At 36.2% G+C, this 23585-nt stretch overlaps 1 protein-coding gene across 1 annotated transcript; it reads left to right on the plus strand.

Moving 5' to 3' along the window:
* The first annotated feature begins 633 nt into the window (after positions 1-633).
* On the plus strand, positions 634-16289 carry LOC134672206 (major prion protein 1-like). Its single transcript, XM_063530107.1, has 2 exons — positions 634-644; positions 15984-16289. The coding sequence occupies exons 1-2, from the start codon at positions 636-638 to the stop codon at positions 16287-16289; spliced, it is 315 nt and encodes a 104-aa protein (XP_063386177.1). The 5' UTR covers positions 634-635.
* The last annotated feature ends 7296 nt before the right edge of the window (positions 16290-23585 follow it).

A 23585-nucleotide genomic window follows, 5' to 3' on the forward strand; every position in this document is an offset into this window, starting at 1 on the left:
ACCGAATGTCGGATAATTCCGAAATTCTGATGAAAATCACCCTTAATTCCATTATAATAAAAGTCTCTTTTCGGAATTATCCGACAGTTTTCGACATTCGGAATTACCCGAGTAAACCTTACATCACTAATAAATATGCCTTTTATTTAAATCAATTGATAATACCACAAACAAGGGGTAATATTTGTATCTTTCATATATTTTGTGATATGAAAATAACAAAATATGTTTATCAACAGTATTACTACCTACCAATACCCGCCAGGCTAAACCGGTTGTCAACTTTAGTTCCATTGGTACTCAACGAAGGCGCCACTAGTGTAAACGTATAAATAGGGGACATTTTTTGTATGGAGTTACCGTTCTTCTCCTAGAAAGACCTAGCAATAGCTCACACAAGCGAGTCGACTTCTAGAAAAAGCCAGTGTAACGAGACCTCGAGATCCCTAACAAAAGACAAAACCCAAGAGCGCATTTCTACTGGTTCACTTAATCCTTCGACTCAGCCTTAGAATTCTCGTCTTGGACTCTCTGAATGCCAACTGTTTAGTTGTGATTCTCAAAACTGAGTCACTCGTCTCTGGATATATAAGACCTCGTGTTTGGATCACCGCACAGTACCTCATCTTGACACAATGAATAAGGTGAGTACTAAGGTCTTCCATTTTTGTATTGATTTTTTAAAATAAATTTTAGTATTGCCCAGTTGCGGCCGGGTGGTAAGTAACGTATTGGAGTGGTAATGATAAATACGATGCGTGTGTTTATTTTTCTCTACATAGGCATACCCACGGTGGGGCAAGGTGGGGCAGTTGCCCCACCCTGGTCTCTGACCATAAGCTAACAATTCTGTTTCAACCGTACCCTGTTACAACGTACCCAGCCTCCCCTACTTCTTCTGCCCCACCCCTTAAAAAATGCTGCGTACGCCCATCTTTCTCTAATATCAATATTCCAAAGTTGTTAGTGTTTGTCAAATGTTAAACGCATAATAAAATTAGTACCTGCGTCAATTATGATCAATTCAACATATGCTATTATCTGATTCAATAACATTTGTTTAAATAAAACAATGTCAACGTATTTTTGAGCCACCCTGTATGTTTAGTTTCATGTTATAATTGTTGTCAATGTTATCACGCAAATAGAATTGCTTTACGAAGGTACCTACTTAATAATATAAAATAATAACTTTACAGTACATATGGTCCTATTTTCCCGCATTAGTGCGTAAAGTAGCACTTTTTGTGCGTATGTTTTTGTATTAGGGATTTAATTTGTTAATTAATATAATGTTACTTTCTTTTTTATTCCTAAGTACAGTTGTAATTCTTTCAAGAAGTTTAAATTTTCATTTAAAGTGTTCAGTAGGGTCAAAGGCAAGAAAAAGTAGTTCAATTGTAAAAGAAAACTTACAATAGTCATTTACGATACACGTGCGAATAGGTAATGCGCAACTCGTGTCGATTTAAAACACTCCATTCGGTCGTGTTTTAATTTATCGCCACTCTTTTCGGATTTCCTCTTTTCCGTACTGGAATCGTAAATAACTAGTTCACATCACCTATTCGAAAAAGGGCTTTTTCTTCCCCGCTAGGAGGGATCAAAGTGGCACTTTTCTGTTCTAGGACACTGTTTTTATTATTTTTTGCATTATTTTTTAGCTCGAACAATATTTTGAAACATAATAATTTGTGTCAACACTAAGATTTTTTTATTTTCCTCATATTTGATGTGAAAAGCAGTACGTGTCACACGGTATCAAAATTATTTCGTCTTGGGCGTTAACACTTGAATCCCTCATTACGCTCAGGATTCTACTTTAGAATCCATCGCTTCATTCAGGATTTAATGTACGCCCATGACGGAAATATATCATTTTGATCCCTTGTAACACAAACTACTATTAAATGTTCTTATTCCAGGTTATTTGCTTCGGACTCGTGCTTTGCGCGACTTTAGCGCTAACATCGGCCTCTCCTGCCGAACAGGCCTCCGAAGCCCCTAAAATCCCCGCGCTAGGGCATGAGGCCGCTCCCGCGGTCAAAGCGGCAGAAGAGCTGCAGGCCGAAGAGTCCCGCTGGGGGGGCGGCGGCGGCGGGGGGTATGGAGGTGGACGGGGCTAAGGACGGGGGCACGGAGGGTGGGGGCACGGCGGTTACGGGCGTGGAGGATCGCGGCAGGGTGGTGGGGCCGTTAATACTTATATACTAGACCTATACTCGATACCCATTATTAACATTTTTGGATTATTTTCTCAGATAATTAAGATTAAACCAAGTGATTTTTTACGATTGTTATGTAAAAAGTAATAAAAGTACTAATTTTGTTAACATAATTTTATTTAAGTGGGGAGTCTTCATTGTTTTACCTGTATTTTAAGGCTTAAGCATATCATGAAATGGCGGCGATTCATGAATTTCATGATAAGGCTAGGAATTTCATGATCTGGCGGATTTTACGATCGGCCGCCGTCATATCCATTAAAGTAAAAACATTAGCTATATTATAAAATAAAACTATTGAAACGGATTATATTACGGATTGTAAAGGGGTCTACTGATTAACAGTGTGCCGGACGGCATCGGCCTGTCAGTTGTTCGGAACTGTCAAAATTTAGTTCTAACTGACAGGGCGATACCGTCCGGCGGACTGTTAATCAGTGGGTCCCTTAAAGGGTTCGAAACGTCGGATTGTAGTATGTATTCAATATACGCGATATAATCCGTTCCAATAGTTTTATTTAATGAGTAAATTATCGCGGTAATCGAAGACAATATTATTAGCTATTATAAATTATTTTTAATTCAACATACTTCCAGTCCTCTTCCAGTCCAACTAGAGTCGCTCCAAGAAAAGTCTGCAGCGGATTTGATAGCCCACGCAGTGAAGTGTAATTTATACGTCATAATTTCATAGAAGTTTGACGTTTAAAATGACACTTGCACTGCGTGGGCTATCAAAATCACTGCAGACTTTTCACGGTCTGACTATAAACTAAAACAACTAAAATGACTAGAGTACTAGATGTCGCTGTTATTAGTATAGTCCGTTTTTTTTAGCATTAGAAAGAACTTCGCAGAAGTAAGCTTGTGGTTCCAAATCCGGCACTTTTAGCGGTAATCATTTGAAGTAAATTATATGTATTGACCATGCTACATTAGATAATTCAATAATTATTAACAATTAAAGAGCCTGATAAAAACTGCACGCTTGCTTCTGTGGAGTTCTTTCTAATGCTAAAAAAAACGAACTATAGGTCAGTAAATAAGGACAATAAGGTTATAGCAAAGGATATTTTATATATTATAGCATAGTATAATGGTAAGCTGTTATTTATGCAAATTTTGTTTATTTGGACCACATTAGGACGTGTTGCTGGCTAAGATATAGCGAAATTATAATCAGTATTTTGACTATATGGAACGTTGTACCGAATAAACTTTAATGTAATTTAAAATAATGGGCAGGCCGTTTTCCAGCTGTCGATAGCCTCCGGCAGGAAAGGGACGTCCAAATTTATAAGGGGGTCAGTTTTTAGGATTTGGTCGAACAGTTTTTCAATGTTATGCGCTGATGAAAGAAAAGCCGGAAGAGCAACAGCAGAAGTTTGTCGTATCCCAATCCCTAATCCCTACCACCGTGTCTAATGGGCAGGGAGGCTTGGGACCACTGAGAGTTGTCAAAGGTAATGTTAAAAATGGACGATACTGGAAGTTTTATTTCATGGTCTAATATTTCCAAAAGGTTGGGATATTTCCAAAAATAACTACAACGCAGGACATAAGTAAATTTGGGGACAAACAAACAAAATGTAATTATTGTGTAGGCTATGAGGGTTAATTGAGAGCAAGCGGTCCGATTAGTTTTTAAAATTTTGAAGCTGATTATTAATGTAATTCGGGAAGGCTTCGTCCAGGATCGGTGAACCTAGGATGTAAAGTGAACTGTCATCCAAAACTTTGATGCCAGGTGCTAAGGTGCTGAATTTTGAAAGCGCTACATCTTTATGCATGCATCAGTTGAAAAAAAAAAACGATTTCGAATCGATTAATTTACAGGAGAAAGGCCTCAATATTGCCAATTACATTTTTGGCAAGCGTATTGTGATCTAAAAAAGCGCTACGATTTTTCAAAAACTCTGCTGGCTGAAGAGAAAGACAACGTAATGAGTATCTGGAGCTCAAAACAATAGAGAAGAGACCAGAATGGCGCTTGCACCACTGGCTCTTAAAATTATGTTGATGATAATGAACACCATGTACCTACTTACATGAAAATATATCTCAAAAACTGAATATACTGATTGAGTAAATTGTATAGAAGTAGTTCGCAAACACTGGCACAATAAGGAAAATTACAAGGGGCGTGTCCAAAAGTCGTTCGTGTATGTCGAGATACTGGTTGTTATTTTGATTGCGAAGAATCAAATTGTCAAATCCATGGTGCGCATGAGACGCTCTGAGTCACTCATTTTTCTATACCTATATAAGACCTGCTCCTCAGACCACGGTACACTTGTCATCTGTTGAGGACACCATGAACTCAGTGAGTGCTAAGGCTTTAATTATAATTTTTAATATTGTTACAATGGGGTTGGCAATCTACACTCTTCAATCTACAATACATACATACCTCGTTTACTTGGAAGGATTTTCAAATTGTATTAACATTTCGGACATGATTTAACAATAAATAATTTTACGGTTGGCCACTGACGAGCCTTCCAACAGTCCAAATAGTGTGACTGCAATCCAAAATTGGTCCGTGAATGTCAAAAACGTACAATGTTTAATATTAGGATGCCGTCCATTTGGATGAATCCATTGTAACGGCATCCATTTGGAAGACTCGTCAGACTCACTTGTTTTTAGTCACTCGTGCCACATATTTCGGACAACATAACAACAATCTAGTGAGTCTAAGGGCCCCCCACATCTGGCGTCTCGACGCAACGTCGACGCAGCGTCGACGCAACTGCGCAGCGACGTCATTTTCTATAGCGCTGACCAGACGCCGACAGACGCCGACGCTCGAAAGACGCTAGATGTGGGTGGGGCCTAAATAATTTTGGACAATGACGTCGCTGCGCAGTTGCGTCGACGCTGCGTCGACGTTGCGTCGAGCAGCGGCCATAGAATTGTAGACGCCGACGTTCGAAAGACGCCAGATGTGGCCCCTTAATGTTAGCACGTCTCACAACAGTTTAAATTCGATGTTTCAACAATGTGTTTCCTTTACAGATACTCTGCTTCGCTCTCGCGATCTGCGCCAGCATGGCGCTTACCTCGGCTTACCCCGTCGCCGAACCAGCCGAGGACATCTCCTACATAGGCCTGCGAGAAACAGCTCCCATCCAAGCAGCGGCTTATGAGGAAACCCCGCAGCCAGAACAATTACGCTATAAGCGCCACCACCACCACCACGGGGGTTGGGGGAACGGGGGCTATGGGGATGGGGGATATGGGTATAACGGCGGATGGGGAGATGGATGGGGCGGGGGCTATGGGGACGGCTATGGGGGCGGCTATGGAGGCGGCTACGGCAACGACGGAGGGTGGGGAGGTGGCTGGTAAGGCCGCTAATATAACTGGGGCCCGCGCGTTTCTCAAAAGCTTGTAACTTGTAATACAAGTGGAAGTCCCTTTCTAACGAAAGCTGTCAAAAAGTGACATCCACATTGTATTACAAGTTACAAGCTTTTGAGAAATGGGCCCGACTAATAAAAGTTTGTGAAATACTCGATAAGCTTTAGTCACGTAGATATAAAGTTGTGTAAAATGTGAATGTACTGATTAAAATAAGGTTTTAGAATACTGTGATGTAAAAATTACTAAAGATGTGAAGTATGATCCGACGTTTTATTTTGTTTGTACTTACTTTAGGGTGGTATTCCTTCTGTCCAATATATTGGTCCAATGACTCCAATGTGTATTTGCGTTTCACATTTTGCTTAATGAGAGAGTGAGCCGCAATGCACATTGGACCAAGATATTGGACAGATGGAATACCACCCTTATTTATATAGACCACTCAGGCAGATCCTAAGATATTTTTATTTTAAACATTTTACTTTAAAAATAAAACATAGCGCTTCAAAAGGCTGAGCGAAGACAGATAGATAAAATCTTTACATGCTTTGTGACACAAACAGTAACAATATACATCAGCGGTCAGCAACCTTTTAGCAGCCAAGGGCCACATAACAGTTAAAGAAGTGGATACGGGCCGCACTTTGTTAATATTTATGAATTTATCAGACATTGTCATTTGTCAATATTATATACAAAATAGCCAGGGAGGCTCGCGGGCCGCTGGTTGCCGACCGCTGATATATATAATTAATCTTAATAAAAAAAAACAGACTTCAAAAATGATAAAATAAAATATTTTCTAAGGTTTTGAACTGATTTTGAGATGACCTTTACAATTTGCGCGCATCGTACGCACGATATTCACTTCATTTCGCATGCAATCAGCGTGATCTTCAAGGTCGTATCAAAATAAGATCAATATTGTAAATTCTTGAATCAGAATCGACCTCCCGCGTGGTAAATCCCCGGGTGGAGTGAAATGTGCTCCACAGGGTCCGGCACACGTACGGACAGGCCGTAATACCAGGGCGTGGCTCACTTCGCGATTTCGTCGCTTTGCACCAGGTAGCTACAAGTACATCCGTCCCACACCAATTTTGGTGGCTAGCCATAAGCCGCGCGTGGCGCTGTCGCCATCTAGCGGTCATATCTGTCCTAATCGTCATATCTGTCATAATCGATCCAGCACACGTACGGACAGGCTATAATAACGGTAAGCTCTAGCATAGTCACTGACTGGGATGTAGAAATTCAAATAAAAGGATTGCCAACAGGATATATGGGGCGCAGCATTTTTACATTTTTTACCCACAGAGCTGTTTTTTATTTTGTTCCTGATTTTTTTCGTTAGGTTTTGATAAAAGGGTTGTAACCCTCTCCCACCTCTCTACTTAAATAACCCTAATTACCTTACTTAGCTAAACCTAGACTTGCCTAAAATACTAAAAATTCCAATAAGGAAATCTAAAAATCTAAAAAAACTTAAAATACCGCAAACTTTAATTACCTTTACTGGTTATTATGAATGAATGCAAATAACCTAAATAAATTCTAATTAAATAAGTTAATATTTTGAATTGGATCAGTAGATTGGCCAAATGATCGTTTAGTGTTTATGTAGAACCCTTCATCGTAACCGCTAATAGTAACCGAAATCCTTTTCGCATATAAGAAAGAGTTACGAATAATTTGTATTAAGAGCCAACAGGAGTGGTCATTCCTCCATACAAACGTACTCCTCGTTTTCCTCCGTGGTTTTTGAAGCTAGAGCAATGATTTTTTCAACACAGATTAATATTGTCAGTATCTGTGTCGGACCGTTTTGCTTTTTGTGATATTTTTGTTTTTTAAGGCGCTAGAGCCCTTCAAAAATGGCCAAAATGGCCTAATTGACTATGCCGCAATGAGAGGCGTGGTATTCAAAACTGATATCAATTAGCCAAAAAAGCAAAACGGTCCGACACAGATAATTTCATAATCATTTAGATTTCCAAATTTGGTTACGATTGGTTAAGTTTTGGAGGAGGAAAAAGAGGACTACGAAACCTCGATTTTTGTCATTTTTACGCAGGATTTTTCGCCTCAGCTGCAGTTGTCCCTATCGCACTAATTTTAGGGGCGGAGTCAAGTTTCTAAATACGTACACAGCCAGAAAAGTGATGGGCAATAGTCGACATTTAATGTCGATAATCTAGTGATGTAAGAAGTTATCGATAAACCGTCTTGTGTGAAAATATCTAGATCCTCCTAAGACACAAGAGGTTTTGCGTTGAGAGGGAACACATTTTTAGGGTTCCGTACCCAAAGGGTAAAACGGGACCCTATTACTAAGACTTCGCTGTCCGTCCGTCCGTCCGTCCGTCTGTCACCAGGCTGTATCTCACGAACCGTGATAGCTAGACAGTTGAAATTTTCAAAGATGATGTATTTCTGTTGCCGCTATAACAACAAATACTAAAAACAGAATAAAATAAAGATTTAAAATCCCATACAACAAACGTGATTTTTGACCAAAGTTAAGCAACGTCGGGAGTCACCCATCCAAGTACTGACGTACTTGGATGGATGACCGTTTTTTTTTGCTTTTTTTGTTTTTTTTTTGCATTGTGGTACGGAACCCTTCGTGCGCGAGTCCGACTCGCACTTGCCCGGTTTTTTGTAGTTACATAGGTACAATTCAAATTAGAAATCAAAATCAAAAATATTTCATTGCATGGTTATGGGTTTACAAAATTTTTAGGTACAGTCACGCTCCGTAATTGTCGAGCAATTTAAGGTCCTAGCTAGGGAATGCAATCTCGCACCAAGATTGGTGATTCGAGATCTCGCACGAAAAATCCGAATCGAGATTGGGTGTTTCGAGTTCTCGACAGTCAGATTTTCGGGATCGAGATTAATATCTCGACGAGATCGAATTTGACAAAGTAACTAAAAATGTGTTAATTTAATCAAAATCTCGAAGAATTTCATACATATAGACATCGTAAAATCGGGCGTATCGAGATATTCCTAGGAATATAATGAAACGCCGATATTTCATGATCTGCCTAGCGAACACCAGCCATTTTGTGCAAACCTCAAGGTGTGATATTCTGATATTCATATAGTCTATAGGCAAATTAAACAAAAGTCGTCTCCTTCACGATTTTCGTCGACACCTCTTCTAAATACCTAAAACTGGTATGGACGTGTTCCTCGTGGTCTCCAGAATATGAATAGACCGGTTTTTATTTTATGGAGGGGGGGGGGACGTGTCGAAAAAAAGGAAGGAAAAAGTGGGCGGCCGACCAGCATTGATATTTGTTCACGTCTTTAGTCCTATGGGACCGATCGGTTCGTGTGAGATGTCGTTTGAAAGAGTATTAAACGTGCAATTATTGTTTTATAATAACCGTAGTCATAACTGTAGTCATTTACAAAATATTTAAAATATATGATTTTTTACCGTGCATGGATGGCATAAGTACTGACAAAACATGCGTCTAACTCAATAAATTATAACTTTACCGCAATTAATGTTATGTGTGTAATGTGTATAAAATATACGAAATGTGTATAAAATATACGAAAAATTTCATTAGCTTTCCAAAAACATAAGTTTTATTGCTGTATGATATTATATAACAAAGTAATGATGAATTTTGTTCCGTCACGTAAATTACGGGCGACCGACCTCAACTGATCATTATTTCTCGGGTTCTATTTTACTGATCAATTGGTGATGCATACCATTAGAAAGAATATTAAACATACTATAATTGGTTTCTAATAACCGTAGTCATAACTGTAGTCATTTACAAAATCATTGAAAATATATGATTTCTCGATCAATTATTTTACAATGCGCCCGCTATGAAGCTAGGAATATCAAAGAATGCATTGCTCTGATGGATCTGCCGTCTCTTTCATAAGGAAGATCGTGATATGCCTGGGTTAATATTAGATCAGGAAATGGTGGCGTTTCATGATACGCCTAGGATTACGATTTTACGATATGCCGCCGACATATTACTTATTTAAGGTACCTCATGTTTTGAAAATAACAACAACAAATTAAATTGACATTTAACATAAAATCAATTATAATTTTTACTTTACTTCTATGAAATGCTATCGATGTTAAACCACTATTTACCTTTACTTAGAAACTGCGTAACAATAATAGAGCTAAAGCCGGACACATAATAGCACTGCCTGAACAACATGAATCTAAGGTCATATATTACTTTATTAAAACAAAGTATTTCACTTTCAGTCTTGTTCGAGATCTCGAAAATATTAATCGAGATCTCGACCGAGATTGCATATATCGACATTTCCTGTCAACTAGGTTAAATTTCGAAAATACGTGCGAGATCTAGCGAGATCTCGAAATTGCGAGATCTAGATTGCATTCCTAGTCCTGGCTGAATTGGTTGTTTCATACACTTACTCTTACTCTATAGAATGTCCAATCCTGCCTTACAAAGACGTTAATATTTATATTTGTCATGTCTATACTTCGTTTCTGAGCATTATTGAAAAAAAAAATACTTACTTGATACTAGTATTAACCACTAAGTACATAAATAGGGTAACGCTACGTCTTACGTAGGCGAACAACGCGCGAACGCGGCGCGGCGCGGCGCGGCGAAATCAATCCTTTGATGCCCATAGAAGTGTCCTACGTAAGCGATCTCGTTGCGAACGCGGTGCGGCGCGATTTGCACGCGAATGTCAGGCGGCGCGGCGCGGCGCGGCGCGGCGGCGGCCGCTTTCGCCGCGCCGCGCCGCGCCGCGTTCGCGCGTTGTTCGCCTACGTAAGACGTAGCGTAATTCGCCAGTAACAGGCCACTATTAGTAACTGACCACGCCAAACCAAAAATGAATTCTATTCACCTATAAATAGAATTCATTCACAAATGAATTCTATTCGCCTATAAATAGAATTCATTTTAGTATAAGGTGGCCAGTTATTGAAACCTTATACCTACTAAAATGAATTCTGTATAGAGGTGAATAGAATTCCTTTTTAGTTTAGGGCGGCCAGTTACTGGCGAATTACCCTATTCGATATCGAATTCCGTAAACGTAAGCCGGGTAAGTAAAAAAGTTCAATCGCAATAGGGTAATTGGTCAGTGGCCACCCCAAACCAAAAATGAATTATATTCACCTATAAATAGAATTAATTTTAGTATAAGGTGGCCAGTTATTGAAGTTATTGAAACCTTATACTAAAATGAATTCTGTTTATAGGTGAATAGGATTCATTTTTAGTTTAGGGCGGCCAGTTATTAAAAGTGGCCAGTTACTGGCGAATTACCCTACTTAGTAGTAGCAGTAACAAAAAGTGACAATGCAAATTGCAATCAGTGAGGTGCGCGCCAGCGCGAGTACGGGCGCACCGCACGCGTCTGTGTGCGTGCATTACACACACAAATACAGTCTCTCAGGCCGCGGTTACGCCCCGTCAGAGCGACGGGTATATTCAGCTTGAAATCTCAAAATTGACTTTTAGCTCAGCTCCCGTTTCGTCTTAAGAAAGATCATTGCATATTTAGAAACAAATTATAAGAAAATTTTATTCAGATAAAATCAGTAATAAATTGTAATCATTAAGTCAATTTGATGATTAAATAATAAATTATATTTATTTTTAAATTTATCTTCCATATTCTAGAGCCCCGCACTTTTTTTAATTCTTTATAATATGGTTCGAATTTGCATAGAATATTTAATCCACAACAAACATTATTCATTCTATTTTACGATAACATGTGAAACACTAGTCTAAGCACTTGAAACTTCAGAAACCAAACTGATTTTAACAGAACTTTTATACTACAGTGGAACCTGGATAATTGCAATCTCAAGGGACCGGCCATTTTTTGTCAATTAACCAGGTTTTTCATTTAAGCAGGTCGTGTCAATTAACGAGGTTCAAAAAATTGTTGTGTCAATTATAGAGGTTTTCATTAATAGAGGTTACGTTCTGACAAATTTCTTTTATGGAAGTGCAAATAACCACTGAAAGTAGATTTACACGCTTACGTTCTGGTTTTCTGTTCTATATATTGCTTCTGACTATACTTGCACTTCTACACTACATTAATTACTACTTTATTTTCTTATCATTTGGGTTTAAAAAATTCCCTTGAATTGTAGAAGTAAGTTTTATTAGAATGTAAAAAGCATAGGCTGTGATAGATACCCAATAAATAAATTGAATTCTGGATGGAGATATAAATAAAATGATCATTGCTATTAAAATATTGTTTCTGCTGTCTACAACTACATTATTTCAATTACAGAGGTAATAAGTAAGACACGTTTCAATAATAGAGGTAAAAAGAAGAGCAAAAATAACGGATTTTTTTAGCACAGTGTCAATTATAGAGGTCTTAGTTGCGATGTGGTCAATTACAGAGGCAAAATTACGAAAAGCACTAAAATCTAAATTGCAATTATAGAGGTTCCAAAATTTCAATTATAGAGGCCCTTTGGTCTCAAGGGACCGGGACCGGGCTTTTGGTTGCAATTATTGAGGTTTTCCATTTATCCAGGTGCCAATTGACCAGGTTTCACTGTATAAAAGCTTTATGACATTGAAATAAAGTTCAAATTATTTTATGAATAAGTATCTTAATATATTGGTTTACTATAAATCACTATGCTCTCCAAATCTCTACCTAGAATTTCAGACGATATGGCCTACTTGAGATATAATCTTAATTTTTTTGTCACTTCTCACAACTACTAATATTATTAATAATTACGTGAAAAGCCCCAATAGACGCCTACGTATACATTTGAAAACGTTTTCTAATATCATAATTTAAAAAAAACGGAACGTTTATTTACTATATAGTGCAGTGGCAAAATCACTTGGTTAACAATCAACTGTTTTACTTTTTTTTTCATTAATATACCGGGTGTGGCCTGTAATATGAACAAAAATTCAAACAGTAAGCTGTACACCTCATACTGACCAACATTTGTTCAGCGACTTTTTAAAATAACTTGTGGTTTGATTTTTAATACACTTTAAAGTTTATTCTTAGACGCAATGTTATTGCGAATTTTGTTATGTTTAAGGCGTGACAAGCAACGTCAATCACAATGATATGGCGTGGCGATGGCGTCCATTGAAGATAATATTTATTTTGTATGAAAAATAGGGAGTCTAAATACTTCTTAATTTTCAAAAGTAGTTGAACAAATGTGTCACCGTTTGAGGAGTGTAATCTATGTTTTAATTATTTGCTCGTGTTACAGGCCACACCTGGTACAACTGTTCAACGGTCCACCATGCATTGGGATAACTTAAAAAGCGGCGTAATTTTCAAAATTGTCAATATTTACTTGACTAGAAGCACTACCTAACCTACTGTAAAAGTAACAATACCTAACTAAAACGTCTTGGTAAGCGGTCGCATAAATGTTGCTAAGTGATTTATTACATTAGTGATTTTCAAAATTACCCCGCCTTCTAAGTTCCAAGATACCCCAAAATCCCCAAAGTACCTTATTTTGAAGATGGTATACTTAACAGTAACACCCTTGGCTGACCATTGGTAGACCTTGTATCATTGCAATAAAGTGGACGATGGTAGTTACATTGCTGAAGAATGACCTAGCAGTAGCTCAAGCGAGTCGACTTCTAGAAAAAGCCAGTGTACCGAGATCTCGAGATTCGTAACAAGCACTCAAAACCCAAGAGCACATTTCTACGTTGACTTAACCCTTCGACTCAGCCTTGGACTCGCTAAAAGCCAACTGTTTAGTTGTGATTCTTATAGCTGAGTCGCTCATCTCTGGATATATAAGACCTCGTGTACGGATGAATGCACAGTACCTCGGGTGTTTACACAATGAATAAGGTGAGTACTTAGGTCTTCGGTTTTTGTATTGATTTGTTTAAATAAATGTTAGTGTTGGCCTACTCGCGACGTTAGTTGCGGCGGCGCGGTAAGTAAAATATTGGGATGGTAATTATAAATATAATGCGAAATTTTTGTAGCTTTGTCTCATAACATGTTAATATTCCAAAGTTGTTGGTGTTTGTCATTAAAATGTTAAACGCATAATAAAGTTAGTACTAAACTTTTAAACAACATAAAACTAATTAAAAACTAAGCTTAAATAAAACTAACAATATATTATTAACTAATAATACTCACAAAAAAAGAACATTAAAACTAACTAGAGTCTGTGCGGAAAGAGAAGAGTTGTGGAATGTATGGGGCCCAATACATTATTTCCGTACAGGGCTATAACCGCGAAAATCGAAGTTCGCAATTTGCGGGCATTTTTCTCTGTCACTCTTATTACGCCTTCATAGGAGTAAAAGAAAAAGATCCCCGCAATTTGCGAATTTCGGTTTTCGCGGTAGCCCCTCAGACTCTATATACATTTGAACTAAACACTTAACCCTTCGTATGTCTAAGCACTGATCAGTGCGAACGAATTTAAAACTATTGTATTAAACAAAGAATTTTAATTCGTACGCACTGATCAGTGCTTAGACAGATGAAAAGTTAAAAACTAAACTAAAATTAAAATAAAACTACTTAAAAATTAGTACTTACCTACCTACACTACGATTAATTTCACAGATGATATTATCTGTTTCAATAACATTTGCTTAAAACAATGTCAACGTATTTTCGGACCAGCCTGTATGTTTAATTTCATTTTATCATATAATTATTATCAGTGTTATCACACAAATATAATTTAATAAACAACATAATATACAAATAGTGAATAGATTCAGGCGTTAATTTGCGAAAATCCATTTTAATTAAAACCAAAATTTTACTTTGCTAATCCTCGAAAAGATAACGTGCTACTCAATCAGTGCTAACCCGTTAGGTATACTTACTTGCATATTTTTAACTAACAATTAATAAAAAAATAAAAATAACAAACCACCACTAAAATAACAATACTCGACACGTGTTTCGCTTCTCTACGAGGCATCCTCAGGAGATATTGACGGTCTGACGCCCGGCAACGGAATCCAACCGTCATTCCGTGTTTTACTTCGGTATAAACTGTCTTTTAAATAATCAAAAATATTAAAACAAACTGTTTAATTAGGTACCTAATAAAATCACTTGAAAAATAATCAAAATGATGATGATGATTAAATTTATCCTTACATATATTTTAGTTTTTGCACGTGTACCGGTTAAACTGATGATGTGTGTTCTTTCATGTTTTATGTTTCTTTTTGTACAATAAAGTATTTTACTACTACTACTAAACTGTTTCAATATTTTTGATCACCTTTAAGGCAGTTTACTGAAACATTAATCGATTTATAATTATTTATTAAAGCACTCTATATTTATACTATACTATATAAACTGTTTTAATTAATATTTAACTTTAACAAAATTTTGGTGGTAATACTGGGAATTATTTTTCCAGTGTTCAAAGGTGGGAAAAAATTTCCCAGTAGTTACCACTGGTAACAACTTGGTGGTAACTAGTGGGAATAAGCCGTTAAACCTGGAGTTACCATATGATTTAATATTAGAATAAGTATGACTATGACTATCCATAGACAAAAATTGTCTATCGATTTTGCAATTTAAGTGTATAATTGTTCTGGTGTATTTTCACAATATCGGTTTGGTTTGTCTTGAGTCTTGATTTTATTTTAGTTTTTGTAAGACTAGAAGGGCAAACCACGCAATGGTAAAACGGCATGTCGCATTTTACCGATAGTGCGTGCGTGTGTTAAAAAGTAAAAGACAAATAATTTTTCTCAAAAATGGACGGCAAAGTCGACTTTGCCGTTTAAAAAATTGGTCGCGAAGCGTGTTGTTTAATGGTCAGTCAAAAATTTAAAAGTTAATAACATTGCAGTCTCGATTTTGGGACTGTTATGTTGCATACAAATTCCATTATTATTATTTGTCGTGTTCCAAACTTTTTAAAAGCTGAAATGGCCATATCAAATCTAGGCACAGGCCCATTAAACAGCCAAACAGATGATTAGGACCTACTTATAATTACATATAATGTGGTACCGCGACTATTTAGCTGTCTCAAATATCTTGGTGTATTTTCGGCAGAAAATACAATCCTATTTTTTTATTAAAAAAATAAAAAGGCGGCAAAGCTAATTTTTTCAATTGTTCCTACTTTTTTCTGTAAAAATATATACGTAAGACTGTTGCTTTGGTAAAATATTTCTATTAGTTATATTTAAAATATTTATATTTATTGCACCATTTCTGAGAAAAGCACTATATATGACTCAGCTGGAAGGCTACTTGCTGGCTTCGGATTCAATTAAACGGACTCCCAAGGTCGTCCGTTCAATACGAATCCTCAGCCTGCAAGTATCTACTTCCGAGCCTCGACAATAATGTACTATTTAAATGTTCTTATTCCAGGTTCTTTGCTTCGGACTCGTGCTTTGCGCGACATTAGCGCTAACATCGGCCTATCCTGCAGAACAGGCCCCCGTGGCCCCTAAAATCCCCGCGCTAGGGCAAGAGGCCGCTCCCGCGGTCGATGCGGCAGAAGAGCTGCAGCCCGAAGAGTCCCGCTGGGGGCACGGCGGCGGCGGCTGGGGGCATGGGCGAGGCCATGGAGGCGGATGGGGCTACGGCGGGGGCTACGGACGGGGGCACGGGGGATGGGGGCACGGCGGCCACGGGGGCTACGGAGGATGGGGGCACGGTGGATGGGGCCGTTAATACCTATACGCTAGACCTTTCTCGATACCCGTTAAGAATTAACATTTTTGGATTATTATGTTAGGTAATTAATATTAAACCAAGTGATTTTTTACGACTGTGATGTAAAAAGAAATAAAAGTACTAATTTTGTAAACATATTTTTATTTAAATGGGGAGTCTTCATTGTTTTACCTATATCTTAGGCATATCATGAAATGGAGGCGTTTCATGAATTTCATGATAAGGCTAGGAATTTCATGATCTGGCGAATTTTACGGTCGGCCGCCGACATATCCATTAAACTAAAAACATTAGGTAGCTATTATAATTTATTTCCAATACAACATACTTCCAGTCCGACTAAACTAAAACGACTAAAATGATTAGATTACTAGATGTCGCTGTTATTAGTAGGTCGGTAAATAAGGTTATAGCAAAGGATCTATACATATAATAAAGCTGAAGACGGTCGAAAGTCTGTTCATGGAAGATATTTGAAAAAAAGTTGGCTGGGGATACTTAGAATCGATCACAGAACACGTTCCAAAAGTTTTTAGAATTTTTGTCTGTTTGTCTGTTTATCTGTTTATCTGTTTGTCTGTTTATTTGAACGCGCATCACCTGAAAACGGCTGAACGGATTTTGATGAAAACTTGACTAATCTGTCGAGAAAATTCCCGGCCAGGTTATAGGCTATAAAAATTTAACCCCTAAAAGGGGGGGGGTAGCCACAACAGTCGATTGACTTAAGTTTGCCCCTGAATCTTATGGCGCTATTTAGGAAGGAGGGGCAAACTTTTTTCAAATATGTGCTACCACTATTGAGTACCCTGGTAAACTAACAGATGGCGCTGAATTTAATACGTTGTGATATGAATAAGCTACCGGGGAAAGATTTTGCCAAATTAACTCTAAGTTTACGGGTTACGGATATCAACAAAAATAATTGAATAATTATGTTGATTTAATAAATTAATAATACAACAAAATTAAACGACAGTAAATTAATTGCCCCTCATTGCACAGTGCCATCTTTTGGGGAACTGAGTAAACATTAAGTAATCAAGAAAACTAAAAATGAGTTTATATAGTTACGTAGTGGTAAAATAAACACACGCGTATAATTGCATAATTATTTAAAATTATAAATTTTCTCCATCATTATTTATATCGCACCCATATCAAATCCATATTCATACGTAGGTATCGCCTCGCACTTAATAATGGCCACGAAGGTGGGTGCTTTGAAAAAAAAGCATTGACCTCTGTCATTTGCAGTGCCAAAACCCTTTTTGTGTTTTATATATCGAAAAATTTGCATTATAAGATATAATAAAGGTGACATTCGGGTGGCGACTGCAGCACTGCAGCAGGCTCTGTTGTAACGTTACTGCTGCAGCACTGTCAATTTTCGTGATAAAATTATGTGACTGTTTCCATACTAAAAGTAAAAATGTACTTCAACTGTCTATCAAATTGCGTTTTTATATCGAACAATTTTCGCACTCGCTTCGCTCGCGTTTTCAATAACTTTCTAAGTCAAATTGCGTTTTTTATATCAAAAAATTTTCTCGCTCGCTTCGCTCGCGTTTTCAATTACATTATACGATATGATAAAGGTGACATTCGGATGGCGACTGCAGTAGCATCACTCTGTGCAACGTTACTGCTGCAGCACTGTCAATTTTCGTGATAAAATGATGTGACTGATTTCCATACTAAAAGTAAAAATGTACTTCAACTGTCTATCAAATTTCGTTTTATATCGTACTATTTTCGCGCTCGCTTCGCTCGCGTTTTCAATAACTTTCCAAGTCAAATTGCGTTTTTTATATCGAAAATTTTCGCGCTCGCTTCGCTCGCGTTTTCAACAACTTTCTAAGATATGACGAATGCAACAGCATTAGGTACTCTGTTGCAACGTTACTGCTGCAGCACTGTCAATTTTCGGGACAAAATGACGTGACTGATTTTCATCCTAAAAGTAAAAATCTACAACTGTCTATCAAATTGCGTTTTTATATCGAAAAAATTTCGCTATTAATAACTTTCTAAGATTTAACGACTGCAGCAGCATTACTCTGTTGCAACGTTACTTCTGCAGCACTATCAATTTTCGTGATAAAATCTTAAACTAATAACGCATAGACAGATAGTCCCCATACGGCTAACCTGCCAAAAGTGAAGCCGAAACACGATCGATGTGTGCGTGGAACGCTCGTGTTTTACGCTCAGCAAACACACACATATATACAAAATATGTTGCCAGTATTCAATTACTTCTCTCAAAGTAGGGGAATTTTAACAACATCCACACTTGGTTATTAATAATTTGGAAGTGTGTAGATTCGATTTTGTAGCAAAAGCTTTTTGTTTATTTTGGGATTTATTGCGTTTCTGTACTTTGTGAAATAGCTGATAAGTTTTAACTTTTTTTTATTTAACGAATGTGCATAAAATAATAAGAATAAATTTAAATAGGACAGAGCATATTCGGCTGTTTTTATTCGGTTTCCAATGTTTCCATATTGCGTCATTCCGATTTACTTAGTCTAATTTTTTCCTTCCATCTCGCAGACAGAAGCAGATCACTCAGAAAACTGAAACGAACATTACACAAAATAAAAAAAATAAAAAGACTAAATACCTAAATAATTAACTTAATTATTATTTTCTATAATTATACTGTAAGGATCATTATTTATTAATAGCTTATATTTTAATCATTCTTACTTTTGGTTATGATTAATTTATAAAAGAGTATCAATTGACTCATACTTGTCACTGGTTCCCGCCATGTTGAATTATTATAAAAGGTGGGTAACCTCAGTGACAAGTGGCCAGTTCGAGTACGGACAAGTTAGAGTGAAGACGTCTTGAATAATTTATTGTAAACTGATTGTTATTATGTTTGTAACAAATGAATAAAGTTAAAATATTGGTACAAGTAATAGTTTTCATCATCAACCCGGTAACAGTCCAACAACTCAGAAGTTGGATCCAACAAAAATCGATAGGATTTTTGTCCACGCCGCACGAACGTAAGGTTTTCTTTTCTTTTTCGTTTGTATCAGTAAGTAAACTATGTTTACCGGAAAGTGTATTTAATTATGGTAAGTCAGTTCTTTATATTTCTTTTTTTTTACTCCCTTTTATTTTAAATAAAATTGGTTTGTTAACCTACCGTCAACGTCATGTCTGTATTAAATATACTGTATATATCATTAAAGATAATGATGATGATTTGCCCAATTTTGGTATGTGTATGTGTAGAAAGAACGTACGAACGGATGACGGGTAATAAAAATACGGAATATAAAATCTACAGTTGTCATTTAAGCGTTTCTGAATATTACATATGAGTTAGTGAAAATCAGATCAAATATCATTATAATGCTTCTATCTTATCAAACTCAATTGTATGATGGTGTACCACATCGATTATATCAAACTCAGGCTAAGGACTCATTATTTAGTTTTTTGCGTAGCAAGATAGCATAGTACAACTGTAGTAGCGGACTACAGTAGGATATTGTTTTATGTACATTAAGATTTACGATCTGCTGCACCGTTTGAGGTTTGTTTGCGTTACTAAAATTGTATGAATACACTGGCTTTGTAACCGTGAAACCGATGAGTAAACTAAAAATAAAATCTTGCCAATTGAATAACTCTGAAGTAAACCCCTGAGACGTTTGTATTAGCAATGCCTCTAGTACGAAGTTTTTAAACGCGATTTGCGTCAGTGTTTAACTTAGTATTGTTACGAATGCATCTAAGAGATTGCTTTTATTAAAATGTTGGGCATTATAATATATGACCTTTCGGAACTCCACTTTAAAATTATTCTGATCACTATGTAAGTTTATTCATAATATTGCGTTTCCATGCGCACAATACCGACAAGATTGATACATTATTTAAAAGAAAATGACGTGTCGATCTAAGTTCAAATTGGAAACCATAATACAAGGTTACGTTATGTAACTTGTGTACCTAGTGCTATTAGCTATTAATGTTTTTTTTTTTAACCTAGTGGTTTTATGCTGATGTCGGTTTTCATTCAGCGACGCTGCCCAACGCAGCATTACTTATAAAAGCCTTGATGAAGCTAAATGACTAGAACACGTGTTTATAATTATCTCCCTCTTGTATATGGAAATACAACACCTCTATGACATGTTGGATGTTAAACGTAATAATAGTATGAATCAGAGTTGGGCACTTATAATTGCAATCTGTGATTAAACTAAAATAAAGCTTAGTCAAATGATTTCATAAGGAGTAAAGTAGCGGTCGTAAAACGAACCTTATTTTAACTGTATCAACTAAAACATTAGTTTGAATAACCATGATAACCATTTGCTCGAATAATTAAAATAATTTCAAACCCGTGATCGATGATCAAATCATAAGTGTGTCATATCGAATTCAAGCTAATTGATAAACTCATAATAAATTTACAAAATAAGTTGCCGTTATTAAAACTAACGTTACCATTCTCATTTTTTTAAATTTAACTAATTTTGCCCAACTCTGGTATGGACATACCTACATCTATATTAAATCTCCTTGTTATGGAGCGTATGTCGTTTGTTGAATATACGAGTAGTAACTCGTTAACGAATGTACTTATGTAATATGATCTATTTCTATTGCACACTCCTCAAGATACGTAACTCGTAACTTTGTGCGCTGAGCATTAAAGTATTTTTTGTGTCAATTTACACATACTAGATATCGTGAACTTGAATCTCAATGGATTCAATTTGATAACCGGTCACCTTTTGTTTAGACTGTATAACTGTATGTCATCACGTCTAAATTCTATGACTAACTAATGTAATCAGTTTCATCATAACAACCTTGTAAGGGCCAGTAATTTTGGCACGAGTACTTAATCAATGTATATAAATTTATGTGTTACCATGATGATCATGGAGAAATATGTAAGAGGTCGATGGGAAATCGATATGCTTAACTATTTGATATAATATTTGATTGCGAGGTACGCATACTTCAAACATTTAGAAACTCATTTACCCTTTATTTATAGGATGTGAATATTTTGAATGACGTTCAATCATCATACTCAAAATTGCAGTGTTTTATCTGACAGTAACGTTTGCTACATTTTATTATTTTCGTTTGTTTCTGTAATAGGAGTAAATCATACTTACCTAAATGAAAAAAAACAAAGGACCTTAATTGGAATAATAGTGTATTCTGTGGATATCTCTGAAGTTGCGTGTAGTACTGTAAAAGTGTAAAGTTATAACTTAAAACTACGCTTATGCATAATATGTAGAGTCATATGTAGAGTCATATGTAGAGTCATATGTAGAGTCATATGTAGAGTCATATGTAGAGTCATATGTAGAGTCATATGTAGAGTCATATGTAGAGTCATATGTAGAGTCATATGTAGAGTCATATGTAGAGTCATATGTAGAGTCATATGTAGAGTCATATGTAGAGTCATATGTAGAGTCATATGTAGAGTCATATGTAGAGTCATATGTAGAGTCATATGTAGAGTCATATGTAGAGTCATATGTAGAGTCATATGTAGAGTCATATGTAGAGTCATATGTAGAGTCATATGTAGAGTCATATGTAGAGTCATATGTAGAGTCATATGTAGAGTCATATGTAGAGTCATATGTAGAGTCATATGTAGAGTCATATGTAGAGTCATATGAAGAGTCATATGAAGAGTCATATGTAGCGTCATATGTAGCGTCATATGAAGAGTCATATGTAAAGTCATATGAAGAGTCATATGTAAAGTCATATGTAGGGTCATATGTAGGGCCATATGTAGAGCCATATGTAGAGCCATATGTAGCTATACATAGCTATACGTTGAGTGGTTTTCATATAAAGAATCGATGACGTATGTGCAGACGCTAGTATCAGTAGATAGCAAGCGCATTGATAATCGATGTGTTTGTGTAGGTATACACAATATGCAACGCACGTGGATGGACGTGTGAGACTTTAAGGCACGTGGATGAACGTGCGAGACTTTAACGCACGTGGATGAACGTGTGAGACTGACGCGCGTGGATGAATGCGCTAGACTTTTGTTCCAACTTTCATAAATATATTTACGACAATTTAAAATAATTAGTCAACCATATATCAGTATAAATTAATCATAAAAACATAATAAACAGTAATAATAATAAGCAAAGAAATTTCACACCTCTATTACTAATATATTGAGTGCTCATCTGAGTGCAGTTTAGATTAAAGCGGTATGAAATATCATATTATGTGTGTTATACACGAGTTAGTAAAATTCTAAGATAGTAATAATACTTTTATATTCTCAAAAAAAAGGGACGAAGGAATTGGATACCGTCACTTGATTAATAAAAGGGAATAACGATTATCGCTCGTTCGTAAATATAAATTACATGTAATGGAAATCGATACACGTATAGATTAATGATACCTGTTGTCTTAATGTTTAACTTGAACGTAGCTGGGCGCGTGAGCCATAGAGATTAGACATTCATAATGTAAAATATATATAAAACCAATGGTTATTAATGAGGAATATACGGTAAATTCTCTGCAAAAGAAATAAAAGATTCTTATGTTTAATTCATAAGTACAGCTTTTAAATTTACACGGGGAGTCATTTTTCCATTATTTCGATCACCATAGTACAACATTATTATGAACTTTTATATATCAAATAATAATTGATAAGGTGCTTCGCTGTTAATATACTGTTAAACTGTTCAATATTACTTGACAATTAAACATGATTATTATGCATATGTGAATACATATTTCGATAATGAATATTTCATAAGATAGTCTCATTTATTTGAATGTCAATTTCAATATAACTTATAAAGTTACAAAAATTGAATATATAGTTTTTATTTAATGAGGCTTCAGAAAACGTTTCTTAATTTGTCTCACATTAATTATTGACGAATATCTCGATCTAGTAAAGTAAAATGGTATTATAAATAATATGCAAGATAAACTGTATTCTATATACCCACCCTTTATTGTGTCCAGGGTTTTATACGTGAATTATAACAATACTAATATTTTCCTTGTGACTAACGAATTAATTTATTAATAAGTCTTATTTTCGTAAAGCCAGAATAATTTTAATAATAAACATACTCCAAGCATACATACATAATTACATGCATTAGTTGTCGAATATGATTTAATTAGTATTATCATTAATTCTTTAGATATGTCCGAAGCAATAAGGAATTAGGATAACAAAATGCACCGTAATACCTATTAGACTTGTTTCTGAAAAAAAAAACACGACTATAG

The sequence above is a fragment of the Cydia fagiglandana genome, chromosome 16 (assembly GCF_963556715.1).
Source record: "Cydia fagiglandana chromosome 16, ilCydFagi1.1, whole genome shotgun sequence".
NCBI lineage: Eukaryota > Metazoa > Arthropoda > Insecta > Lepidoptera > Tortricidae > Cydia > Cydia fagiglandana.